The sequence below is a fragment of the Pelophylax lessonae genome (genome assembly GCF_965119305.1).
Source record: "Pelophylax lessonae genome assembly, chromosome: 1".
NCBI lineage: Eukaryota > Metazoa > Chordata > Amphibia > Anura > Ranidae > Pelophylax > Pelophylax lessonae.
In genome coordinates, this window is record NC_138768.1 from 403436841 (window position 1) to 403460955 (window position 24115).

The 24115-nt window shown below is 42.6% G+C and overlaps 1 protein-coding gene across 1 annotated transcript in view; it reads right to left on the bottom strand.

The window, feature by feature from the left end:
• MTAP (methylthioadenosine phosphorylase) overlaps positions 1-24115 on the bottom strand; it is a gene marked incomplete at its 5' end in the record, with an annotated part of 58845 nt that overhangs the window by 21571 nt on the left and 13159 nt on the right. Inside the window, one exon of the mRNA XM_082245217.1 lies at positions 22419-22621. Coding sequence (XP_082101343.1) covers positions 22419-22621 — 203 coding nt within the window. The remainder of the gene's footprint in view (positions 1-22418; positions 22622-24115) is intronic.

Consider the following 24115-nt stretch of genomic DNA (forward strand, 5'->3'; position numbering starts at 1 on the left):
TCTGGTGCGACCAAAAAAAGGGTCATGTGCGTGTTTTAGTGCGATTGCGGTGCGAATTCAGCCATACAAACTGTAAGATGGGGAGGTACACCTGCGCCTATGGATCACCTCTAAGTGCCGGTTCACACTAGGGCGACCTGTGAGGCGACCTGGTCGCCTCCCAGGTCGCCGCAGGTCGCCTCAGGTCGCCTCCCAGGTCGCCGCCCATAGGGAAGCTGCGGACCCGTTCTAATAGGAGCGACACAAGTCGCTCCGACCTAGAAAAAGTGTCCGGAGCTTCTTTGGGGCGACCTGGAGGCGACCGCCATAGACTTCAATGTTATGAAGTCCGTGGCGGGCGCTCAGAGGTCGCGGCGCGCTGCTCGCACCGCGACCTCGGAGGTCGCGGTGCGAAGTAGCGTCGTGTGAACCGGCGCTAAGAATGGTACTAAAAATAACAATAAATAATAAAAAAACGTATGTCTGTGCACCACAGAATTATAGTGTATATATAGAGATATATATAAAATATATTAATTAAGGGACGCACCACTCGTGTCCCTTATTGTTTTATTATTCTGTCTGTCTCTTATGGCATGTAATATTTTTTTATGACTGACCCTTATATTTTAAATAAAAACATTTTTTTAACAGACTTCACTATGAGGCTTCCTTATATTTTTTGATACCCGATACCACACGGAGTCCATATACAGGAGGACCTATAACCAGGAACTGAGGGAGGATCGAGGGTATCGCAGACCCTACTGGGAGGAGAAAAGCTTCTCTTGAGCCTGAATGATCCCCCTTGCCGTAGGGCGGGAGGGGATCCATCACCTCTGGGGAGTTTTCCTGACACACACCCCCCAAGCACAACGGTGGTCCCTCGATCTCCACTCCAAGCACTACTCTTTTGGGACCTGTCCCTGGGTTTCTTTTTGGATCTACATCCCTGCATGCTGTATACCTATACTCAGCACAGGCGTACATAAGGCTGACTTCTGTGGACACTTAATAACTTGCTGCTTTCAACAAGGACACTATTTTTTGGTTTTACTTAGAGTTGCTTGTTTTATCACCTATTGGATAAGTGCCTATATTGTGTGTGGGTCCTCACTATTGCATATATACATATATATTGGTTCACATCTTTTATTGCATATTTTTTGTACTCACCACTATTTGAGATATTATTCACTATTTACTTTAAAATATCTTTTTTATCTGCACATTTGTACATTTGCATGCGCAATACCGTGGGGTGTACCACCCCTTTTCTATTAATTTTTTATACAAACTGTATGGCTGAATTTGCACCGCACAGAGATTGCATGTAATTGTAGGAGCAGTGCGCTCCGAATTACATGCGATCTCTGTGATCGCACAAATGTGAACCGACACTTAACTTTTTTTGCAGCAGCAACCACAGCTTCCCAGACACTTTTCAGAGAGGTGTACTGTTTTCCTTCTCTGTAAATCTCCAGTTTAAGAAGGGCCCACTAGTTCTCAATAGGGTTTAGGTCAGGTGAGGAAGGGGGCCATGTTATTCTTTAATCTTTAAGGCCTTTACTGGATAGCCACGCAGTGGAGTACTTTGATGCATGCAATGAAGCATTGTCTTCCATAAATATCATGGTCTACTTGAAAGATGCAGACTTTTTCCTGTACCGCTGTTTGAAGAAAGGGTCTTCTAAAAACTGGCAGTAAGTTTGGGAGTTGATTTTGAGTCCATATTTAACCCAAAATTGTCCAACTAGCTCCTCTTTAATACCAGCCCGAACCAGTACCCCACCTACACCTCCACCTTGCTGGCGTCTGAGTGGAATTGGAGCTCTGTGCCCATACTGATCAAGCCACAGACCCATCCATCTGGTTCGTCAAGAGTCACTCTCATCAGTCCAAAAACCTATGAAAAGTCTGTCTTCAGATATTTCTTGGCTCAGTCTTGATGTTTCAACATATGTGTCTTGTTCAGTGGTGGTTGGGTTTTAGCCTTCCTTACCTTGGCCATGTCTCTGAGCACTGAACACCTTCTGGGCACTCCAGGTAGGTTGCAGTTCTAGAATATGACAGCACTGGAGGATAGTGGGATCCTGGTAGCTTCACGTTTGATTCTTCTCATATCTTTTTTTTCTCAACACGTTTCTTACCCTGTTGACTATTTGCTACAAAACGTTTGATGGTTCTGTGATCACACCCAATATCTTAGCAATTTCAAGAGTGCTGCATCCCTCTGAAAGATTTTTTTTACAATTTTTGACTTTTCAGAATCAGTTAAATCTCTTTTGTGGCCCATTTTGCCTGAGGAAAAGAAGCTGCCTAATAATTATGCATACCTTAATATAGGGTGTGGATCTTCTTAGGCCACACCCTCCCTCATTACACAACACCTGATATGCCTAAATCCAATAAACATTCAGGTTTATGGCAATATGCATAAAAATCATCATTTGGTAAAAATTCTCACTTGCCTAATAATTGTGCACACAGTGTAAATGTATCTTGGTAGATGTAAAAACTATAACTCATGCAATTGTCTTTGAATTCCTTCCTTTTAGGAAAATCTATTTTAAAGAACAGAAATGCAAATGAAAATAGGTAATGAAAATAACATATGAGCTATGCTTTTGTGAACTGAGCCTATAGTGTTAAAGTTACAGACATAAATGGAGCTTGATGTAAATGCCAGGCTCGCACTTTCATACATTACTCCTTTATTGTGGTTTAAGATAGCTGACACAGCATCAGCGGCACAGTGTCCCCTCCCTGGAACTAGCTTCTCTTCAGTCAGAAGGGACAAGTCCAGGCATGCCTTAGACAGAAGAAACAAGGCGGGCATAATGATTATATACTTTTGCTTAACCACTTCTGGACCGGAAGATTTTCTCCCTTAATGACCAGGCCATATTTTGAGATTCGGCACTGTGTTATTTTAACGGACAATTGCGTGGTCGCGCGACGCTGTACCTAAATAAAATTTATGTCCTTTTTTTCCCACAAATAGAGCTTTCTTTTGGTGGTATTTGATCACCTCTGCAATTTTTATTTTTTGCACTATAAACAAAAATAGGAGTGACAAATATATTTTTCACATTCTGCTATAACATTCCCAAAAAAAAAAAAAGTAAAAATCAAAATGTTTTAAAATTTTAGGCCAATTTGTTGTCTGCTACATATGTTTTTAATTAGTAATAGTGGCGATCTGTGATTTTTAGCAGGACTGCGACATTGTGGCAGACAGATCGGACCCCTAACTGACATTTTTGACACTTTTGGGGGGGACCAGTGACATTACTACAGTAATCAGTGCTAAAAATATGCACTGTTACTATAATAATGACACTGGCAGGGAAGGGGTTAACACAGTGGGTGATCCAAGGGGTTAAATGTGTACCTAGGGGCGTGTTTCTAACTTATGGGGTGGGACTTATGGAATGACCATAGAGACCTGTGATCCTATATAGAAGGATCACAGGCGCTCTGTGATCATTCCAGAGAGAAGAACAGTCAACTTTGTTTACAACAGCTGACCGTCCTCCTCTCTCAGTGGGGAACGATTGCGGGTGTCAGGCGGCAATCGGAGCCACCTGCCCCGTGCATCGGAGTCCCCGCTGCCGAGTGGGGGCAGGAGCGCACCGCTGGCGGTGCGCACTCGCCCCCTAACTGCAGGCGCACAACTGACGTATAGTTACATTGGTACGCGCAGAAGGGGCTGCCTGCCGCAGTAAGACTGCGGCGGGTGGTCGTTAAGGAAGGCCAAAAAATTATTTATTAGCAAGTGTTAAATTGATACAGTAAACACATTTCCACCTAAGAGCCAGTTCACATTAGAGCAATCCGATTTGCCGGGGCGACCTCACAAGTCGCGGTGCGCTGCTCGCACCGCGACCTCGGAGCGGCCGGCATGGACTTCATAACATTGAAGTCAATGCAGGTCGCTCCGGGTCGCCCCAAAGAAGCTCCGGACCCTTTTTCTAAGTCGGAGCGACTTGTGTCGCTCCTATTAGAACGGGTCCACAGCTTCTCTATGGCAGGCGACCTACGGCGACCTGTCAGGCGACCAGGTCGCCTGACAGGTCGCCCCAGTGTGAACCAGCTCTAAAGGGAATGTATAGTATTTCAATTAGTATTACAATTATTGTTTTTCATGTAAGAGGTCACCTTCATGTAAATAATATTCAACCCCTTCGAGCCTAAGCCTTTTTCTGACATTTGTTGCTTACAAGTTACAATCAGTATTTTTTGCTAGAAAATTATTTAGAACCCCCAAACATTATATATCTTTTTTTAGCAGAGACCCTAGAGAATAAAATGGCAGTCGTTGCAATATTTTATGTCACAAGGTATTTGCGCAGCAGTCTTTCAAATGCGATTTTTTGGAAAGAAATACACTTTCATTAATTAAAAAAATAAAAAACAGTAACGTTAGCCCAATTTTGTATAATGTGAAAGAGAATGTCACATCGAGTAAATCAGGGCTCGACAAACCCCGGGCGCCAGGTCGCATTTGCGACTAGAATTAGCGACCTGGCGCCTGGGGTGCCCTGCAGGAGGTGTCCTGTCCCTTTTGCGCCCCCACCTCCTCCCCGAGTGCACGGACTTCCGCGTCGTCCAAAAATTGAGGCCCCGGCTTTTCGGCCTTCTTCTGTGAGTGAGAGAGGCTTCCAAGGGGGAACGGGGCCTCTTGTGGTGGACGGGAGTAATGACTTTCCACTGCCTGTTCTCGATGCAATGAGAGGGAAGTTTTTGCTGGCTTCATCTCCCTATCCAGTTACCTTTGCTTAAAGGTAAGTGGACAGGGAGTGTGGTTATTATTATTAATTTAAATAATTAATTATTATTTAAAATTTTATTATTTAAAATATTTAATAAATAAAATAAATATTAAAAAAAAAATAAAAAAAAAAAATTTCTTTTTTTTTTCAATTGTTATAAAAAAAAAAAAAAAAAAAATATATATATATATATATAAATCTTTTTTTTTTTCCCCTCATCGCCATGCCACAGCCGAAGGCCCCTTTCACACGGGCTTTCTGATCAGGTCCGCCTGTCAGTTTTTCAGGCAGACCTGATCGGACCCTTCGTTCTCCTCTATGGAGCAGTAATCTGCCGCCATCTGATCCTGTCCGCCAAAAACAGACGGATGGTTGTTCTATTTTCTATCCATCCCGACCGTGGATCGGATCAGATGGCAGCGGATGGAAAGAGACAGTCTGTTTCCATCCAATTGCGCTATAGAGGAGAGTGGGGTTCTAGTCGTATTTATGTGTAAATTTAGTATCCGTTTTATTAACTAAAGCTTGGTTGTTTAAAAAAAAAAAAAAAAACTGGCTCCTAACTTTTTTAGCTGGCTCCTAGATTTCAGGCAAATTTGTGAAGCCCTGGAGTAAATAGATACCTAACATGTCATACTTAAAATTGCGCACACTTGTGGAATGGCAACAAACTTCGGTACTTAAAAATCTCCATAGGCAATGCTTTAAAAAATGTTAACATTTACCAGTTTGGATTTAGAGGAGGTCTTGTACTAGAATTATTGGTTTTGCTCTGACGATTGCGGCGATACCTCACGTGTGGTTTCGAACGTTTTCATATGCGGACACCACTTATGTATGCGTTTGCTTATGCGCGCAAGGACGGAGGAATGGAGCGCTTTCAATTTTCTTTTTTTCCTTAACAATTTTATTTTTTCACTATTCTTTTAAAAAAATAATTTTTGATCACTTTTATTGCTGTCACAAGGAATGTAAACATCCCTTGTGACAGTAATAGGCAGTGACTCTTCTGGAGGGATCTGGGGTCTGAAAGACCCCAAACCCCTCCTCTGCACTTAAAAGCATTCAAAACAGCCAAACTTCATTTTTTTTTTTTTAATTTGGCGCCTTTAAAAGCGTAACTCCACTTTTGTTGAGATAAAAACATTTCCCTCTGGGTGATCTCTGTACATTGCAGGAATTTTAACAAACTTTGTTGCAGATTCCTACATTTTGTTATTCTGAAGAAATCATTGTTTGTTCCTCTGTGCTGAGTGGGTCAAATGGGAGTGGTTTCATCATTATCTATCAGCTGTGGCAGCTGCAGGTGTTCCTATTTGGAGTATCTCCCCAAAAATGAAATTTTTGTTGCAGGGGATGCCAAAAATCTGACTTGTATCTTAGGCAGACTTCTGGGAAAATCAGTGAGCCAATCATACAAGCAGGAAATTATGTTTCTGGGGTGTGGTCTGTACACATTTTGTGTACAGAACAGCTCCAAGTTGCCATAATGCATTGCATTTTCAGAAAATTACAGCTGCAGATTAAAAAGGAAAGGTAATTTTTATTAACATTTTTTTGCTAAACAATGACTGTGTTTGCTGCTTTTCACAGTACAAGAAAATGTACCAACTGACTCAATGAAGATCTTTTATTTTTTTTTTTTTTTTTAAGGGGATGCCTTTTTCTGTGGATTGCAACCTGCATTTTTGCATTACTATCCTAGGCAAGAATGCCTCCCCCTTCCCCTGCTCGAAGCCTCCTGGGATAGTCACGTCATGCATCCAAGCAGGCTTTGAGGCTGTTTAGAACCCACTGTGCATGAGTGTAGCTTCATCAGAAGGCTGGCTGCTAGGACATGGAAGTGACAGCTGGGCCGCTAAAGATGTGACATATGATGGCGGTGTGGTACTCAGCGTGTCATCATTGGATCACAGATGGACAGTTTTGGACTCACTGGTAGGGCAAATATGCTATTTCAGTTCAACCCTTCATACCAGGAAAGGAGAGGTTTTTAATAACAATTAAACACAAAACCCCCTATCCTTACCAGCCAAGAAAGTTGCCTTGTTAGGCTTTGTTTAATCTGCATTTGCCATGGTGCTGCATTTGATGGCTTGATGTTTCAGTTAAATGCTCAGGCAAATATGAAAGTGAATTATTCATGACATACCTTTAATGTAAACATTTTGGGAAACAGTTAAAGTGGTATTGAACCCAAAACCAAAAATGTAATAGGTGTGGTGGCTGCATTCCTTTTCTTGTTTTAGGCTCCCCCCCCCCACCCTCTGTTTTCACCTACTGATCTGCCCAGTAACACACCTCCTGTATTAGAGTGCCTACCATGGGCGGCCTGTCCATTGGGGGAGCAGGGGCGCCGCCCCCCCTTACCTATGCATCCGACCCCCTAATCTACATGCAAGGCGCCAGACGCATGGATTTCAATAGGGGATTTTTTTTGAAGCACGTGATTAGAGGCAGAGGCTCTAATAGGCTTCAAAAAAAGGGTGGGCTCAGGGCGCAGAGCACTGTGCCCTGAGCCCACCCAGTTGTGTGACAACAGCGACTGAATATTTGCTATTGTCACACTGACTCTCCTCCCAGCCAATCACGAAGAGGGTTGTGAGACCCCTTTCCCAATTGGCCAAAAGGAGAAGCGATCTTACTGGCCAGTGGCCAGGAAGAGGCAGAAGAGACATGGCTGGAGGAGGACAGTGGCTCAGCAAGCCAGCACTCCCCGGCTCACACAGGAGGAAGGAGTAGGTAAGGAGGCAGATGGGGGGGGGGGGATGTGTCCCCTGACTGACTGACTGACCCTACCGACTGACTCGGGGGGAGGGGGGGGGGTTGCGCATTGCTTTGCCACCCCCCCCCCCCCCCGAATTACCGAGCACCAGCTGCCACTGATGCCTACACTGTGGATGAAGGAGTACAGTTTTCAACAGCAGCATCCTCAGCCTGGGTGGGAGGGTAGTGTTTGATATACTAGCATCTAAAGCCAAACTCCAGCTAGCATTTTTTTTAGCAGTTACAGCAAACAGTTGCATTAAAGCTGCAATTAAAGCATTGTAAGAACCCCTGTCAGTGTTAAATGGTTTGTCTCAACCCTCTACCTGCTACATCTGCAGGAAAGCTTGTTCTGCTTAAAAACAATAGACATACTGGCCGGATCACCAGGTGAGAATAAAATAAAGAAAGCTGATGCGGCCATTACATCTAAGAATTGGTAATCTGCAATATCATAAAATGTTTGCTTTTGAGTTTAATACTGCTTTAAATTGATGGGTTTAGTTTAGTTTTAAGAAGGAATCCTAAACAAGGCTGAATCAAATACAGAGCTCCCTCTGGTGGGTAATCTAGAAATATCTACATTTAAAGTGCCACTAAACTCACAGTTTTTTTATAAAAGAAATCCAATACGCTTTAAAAAAAGGTAGAATGTAGCTTTCATTTCTCTATTCCTTTGTTTCATCAAATGCTAATTTTCTGCTATTCTTAGACTTCCTGTTTTAGGGTGGCTACGTTTGTTCTCCATGCCCCCCCTTGTGTATATAAATTGCAGTCTGAGATGGATTACACATTCTCCCTGCAGATACAAGTGCTAGAGGATTGCAGTACACATAGAGCAGAGCATGTGATCAGAAATAACAGGCACTGCTCACCAGACATGGGAGTTAAGCCCCATACACACGTACCGATTGTCGGCCACAAATATTCGGCCGCCGACCGATCGGCCGATTGTAGGCTTGTTAGTATGATTCTTCCGACAGCCGACAGCGCATTTTCGGCCGAACAGAATCTGTCGTGCAGGCATTAAAATTTTTGTAGGCTGCCAACAGAAAGGCCGATTGGATTGTGCGTCAGTCAGTACAGATTTCGGCAGACAATCAGCAGATTTGCAAGACTGGGCATGCTCAGAGAAGAAAAAAGACACTGAAAGTTAACCATCACATGACATCACTTCTGCAGTCGGCTGTTGTTGGCCGACAAAATTCATGTGCAGTCTTTTGCACTTTTCAGCGGACAGGACAGCCCTGGACAAAAGACGGCCGATCGTTCGGCCGACGATCGGTACGTGTGTACGGGGCTTTAGTCACAAGCAAGTCTCAAGTCTTAACCTTCAAGTCTCAAGCAAGTCCCAAGTTACTGTGACGAAAAGCAAGCAAGCAAGTCAAGTTGAGTCCCTGCTAGAAGTCAAGTCATTTATTTTGGTCAAGTCACAAATTAAGTCAAAATACTGATCTACCCCAATTTTCACCTTTAAATCAGGTAAAAGTCAGTGGTCAGGAAAGGTTTTGTTTTATTTTCAACATTAACAAAACTGCTTTTTTTTTCTTGGCATATTAAAGAAACACTTTGAATGCCCAATCAGCTCAAAATCCTTCGTCCGGTCATGTATCAACACCACAGTTACTAAAAACATGTTAATTATTTTCATTGTTAAACAGCCAGTGTCCTAAAAATCAGAACACACTGAGGTGTTTTAAGTGACTGTGGTGTCAGAAACATAACAGGCACATTCATTTTGCTTTAACACATCTTGAGAAAATGCAAATATTTAATAACTTAAAAAAGTAAAGTAATTTCGAGTCATATGGTATCAAGTCAAAGTCAAGTCTCAAGTCATGAATACCAAGTCAAAGTCAAGTCGAGTCTTTTATGAATTTTAGTCAAGCAAGTCCCAAGTCCTCAAACTGGTAAGTTAAAGAGGTTGTACACCGAGAAATTTTTTTTTTCTCTTCTTTACATCCTGAAAGAGAAACCCATAATGAGCTAGTATGCATCGCATACTAGCTCATTATGAAATACTTACCTTAGAACGAGCCCCCGCCGTGCCGTCCGCTTACCTGTATGACGGGCGACATGTATAGTCGCCCGTCTTCCGGGATCGCGGCATCCGGCCATCTGATTGGCCGAAGCCGCGGTGACGTCACTCCCGCGCACGGGAGCCGACGGTCACGGCACGGGGCTCTGAAGGAACGGCACGATCTGCCGTTCCTTCAGAGCGCATGCGCCAGTGACGTCACTGGCTGCATTAAAGGTAAATATCTCCTAAACGGTGCATGTTTAGGAGATATTTACAGTACCTATAGGTAAGCCTTAATATAGGCTTACCTATAGGTACAACTTCCTGAGGAGGGTTTACTTCCTCTTTAAGTCTGACTGAAGTCAAGTCATGTGACTCAAATCCCCCACCTCTGCTGCTCACTCTATACTGGTAGCAGTGAGATGCATCAGCAGAGGATCAGAAGAGCACACAGCACAATAAAGAAGCCTAAAAAATAACTATAAGAGACTTAAAAAAAAGGGGGCAGTGGTATTCTTAATATTTTAGAACAAGTGATGTAAAAAAGAAAAAAACTGTTAGCTTAGTGTAACTTTAATTCAATAGGCAAACATTTAACAAAGTCACATTAAAAATCGTACATAAAATAAACGTGTGATATCCCGAAACCCTAACCTAACTCAAAGACAAAGCCCAATTTCTAATAGTGGCATACTTACCTTGTCCTGTGATGGATGCCTCTACACTGATTACACGCCGTCAATGCCCAATATCGGTCTTTTTTTTTCATTTATCAGAGGAGACTGGGGTTCAGACATTCCTCCAACTCCTCTGTGGGCAGCCGACCTGACTGCTTGCAGTGGTCCTGGGCTCCACAGTGGAATGAGAGAGCCCAAGAACAGAGGCTGGCAGCTTCTGAGGGCCTTGTGAGCACTGTAAACTGCTGTAAAAGCGATAGATCAGCCATGATCCTGGTATAACTAATTGCTGTCCAGGACAATTTTATATATACACTGGATGGCAAGTGGTTCAAACTAAGGAAATAACATGCAATTGTACAAGGCAGGGAAATCTCTGCCTTTGTTTTTGGTAGAATTGTTTGATAGAAAATGTCATGATTTACTTTAAGGTTGAGTTCACACTGGTGTGAATGGGATGCGGGTTTACCCGCATACCATTCACATGTCAGGAGACTGTGCCTGGCTCTCAATGGAGCTAGTTCACACAGCTCCAGGACAGCTGCCGAGCGGTTTGCAGAAGGGTCCTGTGCGTCTTCTGGTCCGTTTCAGGTCAGAGTTCAGCCACAAATTCGGCCCTGAAATGGTGAACAGGAACACTCCGCACACAGTGAACTTTCAATGAACTAGTATTTGAACTGAATTGCAATGAAAGGTTGAGCTACAGCTGTATTTTCTGCTGTTTGAATAATTGGGGGGTAGATCACATAGTCGGGACATGATATATCAAACATAGTGAATGCAAAACTCTACTCATAGTCAGAAGTTGCTTTATTTCAAAAATATCTGGGACTTTTCTTGACCTTCCTAATCCAAAATACTAATACATATAATTGTATTGTTAATCTTAGGAGGCTGTATAGAAATATGTAAATAAGGGGGAACGTGGATTGCTTTCCCTTGATGCCACTATAGCATTCAATAGTATTGGGTGAAAGTACTTATAGCTAACCCTTAAGAAGTTTGATTTGGAGACGCATTTTTTTTCCTGGGTTAAGTGGCTGTACCATGTCCTTAGAGCGGCAATCAGAGAAGAGACTGCCATCTCTTCCCCACCCCAATATTTCACTTCCTGCAAACTAAAGGGTTTATCTCTCATTGCTATGCTATGATGCTCTTCTCTTACTTGGAGGACTATCCTTGTAAAGCTATAGAGGATTGGTGGGGGTGATGTCAGTACTCTTGATGAGGATCAGTGATAGAGTGCCCTAGAATCAGTGCAAATGAGCTCTCTAAAAACCTTGCAAAGACTCTCCCAATTGTATAATATCTTATGTGTCCACAACACTCCTAAATTGCACAAAATGGGCCTCTTAGAGACTCCCCTTTGTGGTAAATGTTGCAGAGATCATGGGGATCCTATACATATGCTATGGTGCTGTCCTAATCTCCACAAACATTGGCCCAAAATCATGGATACCATTAATATGGTTTTCAAAACCAATATTTTGTTGGATCCCAAACCTTGCCTATTAGCTATCTTAGAGGCCTTATGAGTTACCCGAGTTTATCAGATGAGCTATTTGTAAAGCCCTGTTCCAGGCTAGGCAACTTATTTTAGAATATTGGAAGTCTAAGCAAACACCAACTGATCAGGAATGGATTCATCACATGGGAAATACTCTGCGCTTTGAACGTGTTTTCTTTAAACACAGGGGGTGCCCCACCAAATGTGAAATATTGTGGGGAAGTGGTTTGGCCACGCCAGGATTGTCACAAATAATACCATACTAGACAGCATTCTGTGATGTACTTAATGTCTTTACTCTACTAGCCATCGGCAGTTATCTTTTATTACGGTTAAGATACACGAAATGATCCTGTACTGACTAAAGTGATCTATGCTTATCTATAACCTGTGTTTGTGCTGTTTCTATGGTAAATAATTGTTCTCAATGGAGATTACTTTAAAGCTATATACTGCTGTAAACTTACTCTAGAACCTATTGCCTTTAAATAAACTTTACTTGATTTAAAAAAATATATATACATTTGTGATATCAATAGAGCCATTGTCACAGCGATCGGCTCTGCTTCTCCTCACATAGTGAGGAAAGCGGATCGATGCTGGCAGGCGGCTATCAGTGAGTAGAGAGCTATTTTACCACTCTTTACTCATTGATCACCCCGTTAGTGTCCACATAGTGTCCCCAACGCACCAATACAGTGTCCCCAACACAATAAAAACACCTGTCACACATCTGCCCCAGTACAATAATATGTTACAGTGAACATCTGTCCATGATCATTTACCACATCTGTCCATGATCATTTTGCACACCTGCCAGTGATCATCTGCCAGTGATCATCTGCCGCATCTGTCCGTGATCATCTGGCACACATCATCTGCCATATCTGCCAGTGATCATCTGGCGCATCTGTCCGTGATCATCTGGCGCATCTGTCCGTGATCATTTGGCGCATCTGTCCGTGATCATCTGGTGCACATCTGGCACACATCTGCCACATCTTCCAGTGATCATCTGCCGCATCTGTCCATGCTAATTTGCCACATCTGTCTGTGAAAATATTCCACATCTGTCCATGATAATCTGCCACATCAGTCCATGATCTGCCACATCTGTTCCAGTGAACATCTGCCCCATCCCAGTGATCAAAATCTGTCACAGGGCCTTCAAAAATGTGATAGGTATTTAGGAAATGAAATGTGTAATTTATGCTCCTAGAAAGCCTGATGGTGCTACTTGGATGTCGGGCCTCTCTATGTGGCCAGGCTGTGGAAAGTGTCACACATGTGGTATCAAATATACAAGTGCAGCGCAATCAAGATATAGCTTTCCGTGGATGCAATGGAATAACAAATGACATACATATATCAAAGATAAACCATAAACATTGTGAATAATTGAACAAGGCAATATATGTATAAAGCAAGTAAATCTCAGTCCATAAAAATCCTAATGGAGGAGTGCAGTCAGGTAAACCCAGGAGTGCAGTCTAGGTGCTTTTAATCAAATGTGTGATGCTCAGAGTGCTCTTCAAGACCCATCACCATGGCATGCATATGTGCTTACCTCAGGATTAAGACCCCACAGGGTCAGATAGCAAGTATGATCACTCAAAACGCAATTAGTTGTTCAGCTGCGTCTTAGACGCATGAAATGCCCTCGAGGAATATTGCACAGCCACAGTCTGTGATGGCAGCTGTCAAGAGGGATATAGGCATTTCTATCTGATAGATTAAATATTAGGACGATTTCATGTCCTGTTTTATTAATTGTGTGAAGTATTAGTTGTCATGGCCATATTCTTATCTGCCCGGTATATTCCTGAAAGGGAGGAGTATGTCTCCTAGGTGCCCAGGGACTCCTTTCGTCTGTATCAGGTGAATGTAGTCAGCATCCAGGAAGAAGGAGCACTCCTTAGAAGGGCATGATGATGTCTGTTTAGCTCTGCCTGGTAGGCTGAGCCGCATCGCATAAAAGCTGGGTCCTCTTTATGGTTCCTTATCCCAGCTGATGAAGTCCACGCTTACTACCGGCCGTAACGCGTACAGGGAACCACGTGACCGGTGGCCATCTTGCTACACCTCGATGCTGCAGTACACCTTAGCAGCTGTTTGTACATGTCTGAAAACTTCTACATGAATGTGAGTTTTTTACTGTTTGGCTTTCTATAATAAATTACCATACGGAGAGCACTAGATTCTTCTTCCTTTATTCATATATGTACTGTGGAGGGAATTCATTAGCTGCCTGTCAGAGGTTCTGAAGATTGCTGTCTGACCCTGTGGGATCTTGACCATGAGAATGTTTAAAGCAGCCTGTCTGGGATTTTGAAGATTGCGTTTTGAGTGATCATACTTGCTATCTGACCCTGTGGGGTCTTAATCCTGAGGTAAGCACATATGCTTGCCATGGTGATGGGTCTTGAAGAGCACTCTGAGCATCACATATTTGATTAAAGGCACCTAGACTGCACTTCTCCATTAGTATTTTTATGGACTGAGATTTACTTGCTTTATACAGATATTGCCTTATTCAATTATTCACAATGTTTATAGTTTATTTTTGATATATGTATGTCATTTGCTATTCCATTGCATCCATGGAAAGCTATATCTTAATTGCGCTGCACTTGTATATTTGATTTATTTGGAGGTTTTACTTAGATTGACCTTTAGGGCTCTTTCACACAGGCGGACCGCTCAAATCCGCCTGTCAGTTTTTTTAGGCGGATCTGAACGGTCCCCCCATGCATCTCTATGGGGCATCAGATGTCAGCGGAGACATGTCCGCTGACATCCGATCTGTCAAATCTGGACAGATGGAAGCCCTATTTTCCATCCGTCCAGCGGATCGGATCCGATGGGATCGGATGAGAACGGACCGACGGTCCATTCCCATCCGATTCCCCCATAGATATGTATGGGGAACTAACAGCTGTGTCTCCGCACAACAGCTGTCACCCTCCTGCTCAGCGGGGGATCAGCGGATTGATCCCCCGCTGAGATAAACGGAGTCCGTCCGACGGACGGACAGTGTGAAAGAGCCCTTAATGTTCAGCTAGCAGTCTTACACACCTGTGGATTGTTCAGCATTGAGTATATCTGTCTATATGTATTTTAACGCATTTTGGGATGTCATTTTTTCTATGTACATGCTATGTGTTAGAAATATCCCATAAATTGACAACTTTATGTAAATAAAAATAGGTTTTCATTTTCTTCCCACATTTTCCAAAAACTTGTGGAAAAAAATGACATGTTCAAAAGACTCATTATGCCTTGTAGAATATACATTGGGGTGTTTGCTTTCCAAAATGGGGTAATTTTGTGGGTAATTCCACTGTCCTGGTGCTCCAGGGCCTTCAAAAACAAGATAGGTACTCAGGAAATGAAATGTGTAATTTATGCCTTTAGAACGCCTGACTGTGCTACTTGGATGTTGGGCCTCTGTATGTGGCCAGGCTGTGGAAAAGTCTTACACATGTGGTATTGCCATAATCAGGAGGAGTAGCAGAATATACTTTGGGGTGTAATTGTAAGTGTATGCCATGTGTAAGAAATAACTTGCTAATATGACAATTTTGTGGGAAAAAAAAAAATCTTCATTACCCAAACTATTGTGGTCAAAAAATTGCAACTTCAAAAATCTCACTATGCCTCTTACTAAATACCTTGGACTGCCCTCTTTACAAAAAGGGGTCATTTGGGGGGTATTTGTTCTGTCCTGACATTTTAGGGCCTCAAAAAATGAGATAGGTAGTCAGTACATCAGGATTGATCAATTTTCAATGATACGTAACCTAGCTACATTGTAGACTCTATAACAGGGGTGGCGAACAAGTTCGACAAAAGGAGCCAAAATTTTAAACTGTGAGAGTCAGAGAGCCACACCACGCAGTGACCTGCCAAAACAGACAAACACACATAAATGTCCCCCATCAGAGACCCCCACACACATAAATGTCCCCCATTAGAGACCCCCACACACATAAATGTCCCCCATCAGAGACCCCTGCACAATAATGTCCTTATCAGAGACCCCCACACACATAAATGTCCCCCATTAGAGACCCCCACACACATAAATGTCCCCCATCAGAGACCCCTGCACAATAATGTCCTTATCAGAGACCCCCACACACATAAATGTCCCCCATCAGAGACCCCCACACACATAAATGTCCCCCATCAGAGACCCCTGCACAATAATGTCCTTATCAGAGACCCCCACACACATAAATGTCCCCCATCAGAGACCCCCACACACATAAATGTCCCCCATCAGAGACCCCCCCTCCTCACCTGCTGCTGTTGATATGCGCAGGGGAAGATGTCAGCGGGCGGCTGTCTCGGCTGAGCTGAGCTCTCGTCAGTGACTCAGACACGTGACAGGCAGCTGAGGCGGGAGGGAGACACACGGGTCCCCACGCTCTCTGGCCCGTGCAGTGTTGGGAGATGGGAGACGTGATGTCGCAGCCTGGGGGCGGGACTACGCGCTTGGAGATCTCTCCTCAGAGGTCCCGCAGCATCCAAACTTGGCAAAGACTACTAGAGCCACAGTATACCAAATAATAATGATAACCAAAGAGCCGCATTCAGTTTGGCCGGGAGCCGCATGCGGCTCGAGAGCCGCGTGTTCGCCACCCCTGCTCTATAACTTTCACACAAACCTATTCTCATACACTTATCAGGATTTTTCTTTACCAAAGACATGTAGCAGAATACATTCTGGCCTAAATTTATGATGAAATTTGATTTTATTGGATTTCTTTTGAAACAGAAAGTGGAAAATATTGTTTTTTTTTTTTTTCAAAATGTTTGCGCTTTTTTCGCAAAAAATAAAAAACCCATTTGTGTCAACAAAATGATAAAAATGTCATTTGGGTACAGTGTAGCATGACTGAGTAATTGTCATTCAAAGTGCGAGAGCACTGAAATCTGGAAATTGGTCTGGGAAGGAAGGGGGTGAAAGTGCCCAGTATAGAGGTGGTTAAAGGGTGAGGATTCTTTTCTATACCCACTATAATTACACTAGTTCATTTATGGAGAACTTTGACTATACATAATGTCAGTTAAAGCAACCTCGCAAGTTAAAAAATAAGAAATATAACATTTATGAACTATGGTAATCGTTTCATGTCTTCTGTGAAGCTGCTGTGAAAAAGTTCCCAACCTATGCCATCTTCACTTCTCCTCCATTGAGAATATTCTCTCATTAGCCACGTCATGGCTCCGAAGCTTCGTCGCCACACGTGGGAGAATCTGGTAAGCCACACAGTCTGCTGCTTCTTGGGAGAGCAATTGTATTTGTTTTTAATGCTATGAGCACATTTTTTAAACCTATTGCCCAAGGATTTTCTTAGTGGGATTCCCTTTCACTTTTTTTTTTTTTTAATACAATTTTTTTTTCTGGTTTTCATTTTGGGCGTATATATGCTTTTTATTTTTCATCCTGCTGATGAACCAACCCTGGCTGGATCACATTTGGCACTTTGGAGTTCCCCTTCATAATGAGATGTAACATGCGCATTTGACCATACTATATGATGGTCCACAGGATCCCGTGAGAGGTTTTAATACTTGGAGTCACCCGGTGGTGGAAGCACTAAGAATTGTGATTGTGGAGACCCTGGTGGAGCAAATGAATCATGGACGATTTGTTTGCTTTGGACTTTCTTGTTTCACATATATTTTTACTTTTTAGCCCTTGTGTATGGGCTCTTATGGACACTTATTTATATATTTGGTGTGATTTCTTTATACACCTAATAAGTTTGATGTCATTATATTGATTCATTTTTGTGTCTTCACAATATTAAGTTCAAATTTTTAGCGCTGCTTCATATTCCTCTGGTTGAAACTTTAAAACTTTAATAGAATCCATTAGGTCATTGGTTAAAATGTACACTGCTCAAAAAAATTAAAGGAACACTTTGAAAACACATCAGATCTCAATGGGGAAACATATCATGCTTGATATCTATACTAATATGGACTGGGTGGTGTGTTAGGAACGAAAGGATGCCACATCATTTAAAGGAAATTAAAATATCAACCTACAGCAGGCTAATCCATTTTGCTGAAATTTCATTGCAGCAACTCAAAATGGTGCTCAGTAGTTTGTATTAGGGATCGACCGATTATCGGCAATGCCGATATATCGGGGGGCTGATATGCACTTTCCCTGATATATCGAAATCGGCCCCTGAGGTTACTGATATTGCCAATATTTTGGGAAAGTGCTTGTACCGGAGTGATGCCTGCAGCTAGAGGCATCACCCCGGTACCGGCGTCCATAGCCAACAGTCGGCTGTCTTGTAATGACATCCGATGCGGCTGAGAAGCTGTTCGCTGTCATTACAAGGAGCGGGAGGGGGCGTCTCCCCCCTCCCGTGGCTCGCCCAGGTCTCCCGTCCCACTGGGAGACCCGGGCATCCTACCTGCACGGCCGCCAAAGAGAAGACCCGATCAAAGCCGCATTCAGCTCTGATCGGGTCTCCATGTAAAAAACCCGGAAGCGATGTCATGACATCCCTTTTGGGTACTCGGCGGCAAATTAAAAAAAATGCTAGCATTCAAAACAGCCAAACTTGGCGTTTTGAATGCTTTTAAGTGCAGAGGAGGGGTTTGGGGTCTTTTAGACCCCCATATCCCTCTACAATAGTACCTGTGAAAAATAAAAAAATTTATTTTTTTAAATGTCCAAAAATATCGTCTGATACCGATATCCGATGACCTAAATATCGGCACTAAAAAAAACGATATTGGTTGATCAGTAGTTTGTATGGCCCCCACGTGGTTGTATGCATGCCTGACAATGTCAGGGCATACTCCTAATGAGACAACAGATAGTGTCCTGGGGTATTTCCACCCAGATCTGGACCAGGGCATCACTGAGCTCCTGAACAGACTGAGGTGCAACCTGGCAGCGTCGGATGGACCGAAACAATGTCCCAGAGGAGTTCTATTGGATTTAGGTCAGGCGATTGTGGGGGCCAATCAATGGTATCAATTCCTTCATCCTCCAGGAACTGGCTGCATACTCTCGTCACATGAGGCCGGGCATTGTCCTGCCCTAGGAGGAACCCAGGACCCGCTGCACCAGCATAGGGTCTGACAATAGGCCCAAGTAATTCATCCCGATACCCAACGGCAGTCAGGGTGCCATTGTCTAGCCTGTAGAGGTCTGTGCATTCCTCCATGGATATGTCTCTCCAGACCATCACTGACCCACCACCAAACCAGTCATGCTGAATGATGTTACAGGCAGCATAACGTTCTCTATGACTTCCCCAGACCCTTTCACATCTGTCACGTGCTTAGGGTGAACCTGCTCTCATCTGTGAAAAGCACAGGGTGCCAGTGGCGGACCTGCCATTCTGATGTTCAATGGCAAATGCCAATCAAGCTCCACAGTGCCGGGCAGTGAGCACAGGGCCCACTAGAGGATGTTGGGCCCTCAGGCCACCCTCATGAAGTTTGTTGGACTGAAGAGTTGGACTGCCTGTGAAACCTCTATAGGGTTCAGGTATTGCCTCATGCTACCAGTAGTGACCCTGACCCTAGCCAAATGCAAAACTAGTAAAAAACAATCAAAAAAGAGGAGTAGGGGAGAAAAAATGTCTGTGGCCCCACCTGTAAAACCATTCCTGTTTTGTCTCATTATTGCCCATCTACTGCACCTGTTGTTAATTTAACACCAAAGCAGCTGAAACTGATTAACAACCCCCTCTGCTATTTAATTGACCAGATTAATATTCCAGGAGTTTAACTGACTTGATGCTATACACTGATTGAAAAGTGTTCCTTTAATTTTTTTTTAGCAGTGTAGTTTACAGGACAGATTTACTGTTCTAATTAAGTTTGGCTTTGCCAACATCACAACAGCCTTCAAAGTATTTTGCAATGGTGACATCTAGTGGATAGCATGTGTTACTTTACCATTTGTTACCAGCATAACAACTTGTAGCAAATTTATATTTGAATGATTTAACATGTTTAATTGCTTTATACGATTAAATGTCAAATATTTTTGACAAACTTGGAGTCCTTTACCAGTGATGGTGGTCACAGATAAAGGACCTCTCTCCAACAGAGAGACATACAGCACCAAAATATTTTTTTTTATGGAATGTGATAGAGATAGCGCTTTTCTCATTGTGGGCACTGCCTTCACTTAGTCCAAAGCATGTGGTCGCTGGAAAGAAAAGGAGAGGATTTCTACCCAGCAAAGACCCAGATAGTAATAAAACCCTGACAGGTCCTAAATTAATTTCCCGTTTCCAAACATGATTTGGCTAGAATTAAATGTTAACAGCCTAGTTACAATTTTAAAAGTATATCATTACCTTTTAGAAATTACTTGGGCTATTGCAACACTACAGTTTTTTTTCCTACATCCTAATTTTCTGCTGTTCTGTGGCTTAACTTTTAGCACTGCTCCCCCCCCCCCCCTCGGTATTGCAGTGTCCTACTTCAAGATTGACATTTTATAGCAGTGTTGTGGATTGAAAAGCAGGTCCAATTACCTGTGAGAAATTTAGGGAGCAATTTATAGTAGTAGATAATACTCCCCACAGAACAATGCAGTGTTTACTCCACACCATGTCATTTATAAAATGCATGGTGCATTGTGAAACCTGTGGTGTCTGTTGGACTGTTTTCTGTAGAATTCAGAAAACAGGAGAGCTTGGTCACAGGATTTCATAAGGTCATGTGACTCCCATACATTTTTTACCCCTATGAATGAAGCAGGCAAAGTTGAAAATATTTGTAAAGTACAATGCTGGGCTTCATACATTTGCCAGGGTTTTTTTTTCTTCTGTTTTTAAAGTGTCAGTATGCCCACTGCTTTCTAAATCAATCCTTTATGATTCTCACCTGATTTAGGAACTATTCACTCATGCTGCTTTGCACAAATCACTGCAAATGAGCAACGTCTATCGCTCATAGAAAAACATGTGGACAAAGAACTAATACATACAAAATAGTGTTTGAGATTTTTTTAAAGAGCTGCTAGAGATTAAACTTTAGGTAAAGCAACTGGTCAAATGCATGATCCAAACAGTGTCCTCTAATGTCAACAAAGGTTACTGGCTGCAGGGGCAGCAAACAGATTTGTAGACTTCTTTATTTAGGGAAAGAGCAAAGTAGAGAAACCATAGCAACCACAATACATCGTTCATTGATGTAACCAATAAAAAAATAAAAATAAAAAAAATCTGGCTGCTATAGATTTCCTAACTTCACCTGTGCTGTTAGCATTGCATTACTGCATAGGAGTTGTTTTAGAGGAAGCACCACCACTTCATTTATAAGGACTACATTCTACCTTGCTACCTGCAAGCTGTGGTTCAACTTCATGTACCAATTCCTGAACCTCCTCCTTTCAGCATCACTGTAGATCAGAAGGCAGGCTCTGTGAAATGTGTGACACAGCAGGGCCTACTTACAGCACATAGTAAATAGGTGTCACAGAATTCAAAGAAGTAAATGTGTGGGGATTTTCAAAATGTACGTTTAGTTCAGATTATTAGAAGTAGCCTAGAAATAATTCATATACAAGCACCAACTTTGAAACTGAAGCTTCTATTTGAGTCCCCTGGGTTTTAAAGCTTGCATAGTGCTCCAGAAGAAATGTTCAAGTATGTTTAGGCACCTCTGGGTGTCTGCAATTTATATTACCAGCTTAGGCCCTTCACTGAATTCATGGGTTTACTCTAACCACAGAAATGAGTAAGGCTCCGTTCACATGTCAGCGTATGGATCGCGCAAAAGAAAAATCGCGGGACGCATTAAGCCCGAAAAAGTACAAGAGCTTCTTTGGAGCGTATTGCATCCCGCGATTTTTTTTGCGCGATGTTACCGCGATTCGGCAGGAGGAATTCGCGGCAACATCGCTCAGCTTTCGGGGGGCTATTGCAAACCAACGGGCAACGCACAGGCGTCCCGCGATTTGCAATAATCTCTGGATCGCGGGCGGAACCGTGGCGGTTCTGCCCGCGATCCATACGCTGACATGTGAACGGAGCCTAATTATGTCATGTTGAGATCATACTATAGTCTGGTCCTCAATGAAAGCATTATGAAGTCAGGTACACTAGTACACTATCAAAACAGAAAATATATTAAACACACTGATAACAAAGTACTGTGCAATTTGCAAAGGCTGGATTCACACATGTCCGGTGCAAAGTGTTTGTCTGTTTTCACTGCGAATAAAAAACATTTTTTTCAGTGGTTGAGGTGTGTTTTTTATGCGGTTCTGATGCAAATTTTCAAGCCTCCAGACTGGATTTTTGTCTCAGCTACAATGTCAGTGCTAGCCAATACATAGTAGATAAAAGGTGTCAACTCCTGTAGTAGGAGAGCAATCCGTGCTGAAATCCTAAACTAAATTCTGAACACGTGCGATTCAGAAGAATTCCCATAAAAGGGAATGAGCCTGGAATTTGCACCTGCACCGCAGTGCTCAGAAAACGCTCAGGACTCTTTTTAAATTTGCACTTCTTATTCAAAAGAAATAATGTTTCGATCCCCGTAGGGCCACCAAAAAAAAAAAAAAAGAAATAATGTTATTTCACATGTCATGTGAATCGGATGTGGTTCAAAATGCATCCAATTCGCATATATGTGAACGGAGCCTAATTTCTACAGGTGCCAGCCCACAAATGTAAACGCGTTTCTACACTTACCTATCAATAAACTGATCAATTAAAACAACATCCCCAGGTTGAATTTCCTCTCTCAGTGATCCACAAGCTGTGGTGACCAGGATATGAGAGCAGCCTTCATTTTTCAAAGCCCAAATATTGGCACGAAAGTTAACATTTGTTGGAGCAATCGTATGCTGTCTGCCATGTCTGGAAAAAAAGAACGAAAAACAAAATTGACTCAACTACTTTCAAAAACATTAAAACACATGTAGTAACATTTGGAAGAGAAACAGCAATATATTTTTGGGCACCTGGTGAGGCAACTGGATTTGCTCTGGAAGAGTAAGTCTGGGTGGGTCTCTGTCAAACGACCCAAAGCAGTAACTTACTATCAGTTAGACTTGTATCTATTGTCCAGTATTTCTGTAAATTTATGTAAGCATTCAAGCTCTGATGAAGGGCCCTCAAAATGCATTGGCTTTTTTTATCTTTTGTTAATAAAAACAAAATCTCACTGGACTCACTAGTTTTGTGGCACAATTATCTTTCTATTGCACTCCAGGGAGCCTATAGGACACCTATGGTAGACAGGGTGCTGGCTCTAAAAGATGGGCATTTGCCTCTCCCAGGGTCCAGTGTTTTACCAACACATATCCTTTCACCCCATTGGGAGATATTCTTCCTGAAAATTTTGTACTAGCCTTCAGTTTTCACTGAGGAGGCAAATCCTAAAATGTAACAGTGACCACCAGAACAGGAAGAAAATCTTTCATTGGGAAGACCAGTTATGGTAATAAATTGAAATTTCCAATAATGCCTCTAGGATGAGACATGAAGGAATGAGAATGAAGAAATAACTCTCCCTTAGTCAGATAGTAAGGCAGATAAGTAAAAAAAAAAAAACTTAAAAAATAAAAAAACACAACAGGGGTTTTACCTATTCCCTAATCAAAATCTACAAAAAACTAAAAAACAAAACCAAAAGATCCTAAGACAAGATCTGTGTTACTGGCAAGATCACCAGGTGAAATTAAGGAAAAAGAGCCTAATAACAAAAGCTAATGCAGCCACCATATCAAAGGATTAGTAAACTGTAGTATATTCCATTTTTGGTTTTAAATTTATTACTATTTTCTTTCAAAAAGTTTTATTGGAAGTTTGATAAACACAAAACACAGCAAAATATCAAACAATCAGTAGTATGGAACCTCGAACCAGTAGAGGTTCGCAGGAATAACAACAATCAGGTAACATACAATTGCATTAACAGTGGAACATCTGTGAAACACACAATATGCATTATAGTAAAACCAAGCCAGATGTAAAGTAGTGAGAACAAAGGGGACAAAGGGGTGTGACTGGCTAAAGAAGATCCGGCCACATTTCCTGCATCATAAAACCCAAACAGTAATAAACGTAAGGAAAATGGGGGGGCAGACCCGCCATCATCCATCCCCTTCCTACGGGGACTCTGGGTCTGCTAAACTCCTAGCCAGGCAGAGGTCTCCGAGCACCAAAAAGGTTGCGAAACATTCGGAAACCGCCTCCTGGGTCCAGCTAAGGGGGATTCCCAGACCGACACCCGGGACCCCACCTTTCCGTATAGGCCTTGGGAGTGACCCACAAGGTCCATCCCTGAAGGTATAACCAGCATTTGCAAATGGGAGGGGGTAGTGGTGGCAGGCCATCCCAACTATCCAACTACCGGTCAGCAGCTGGGACATCACAAAACAAAG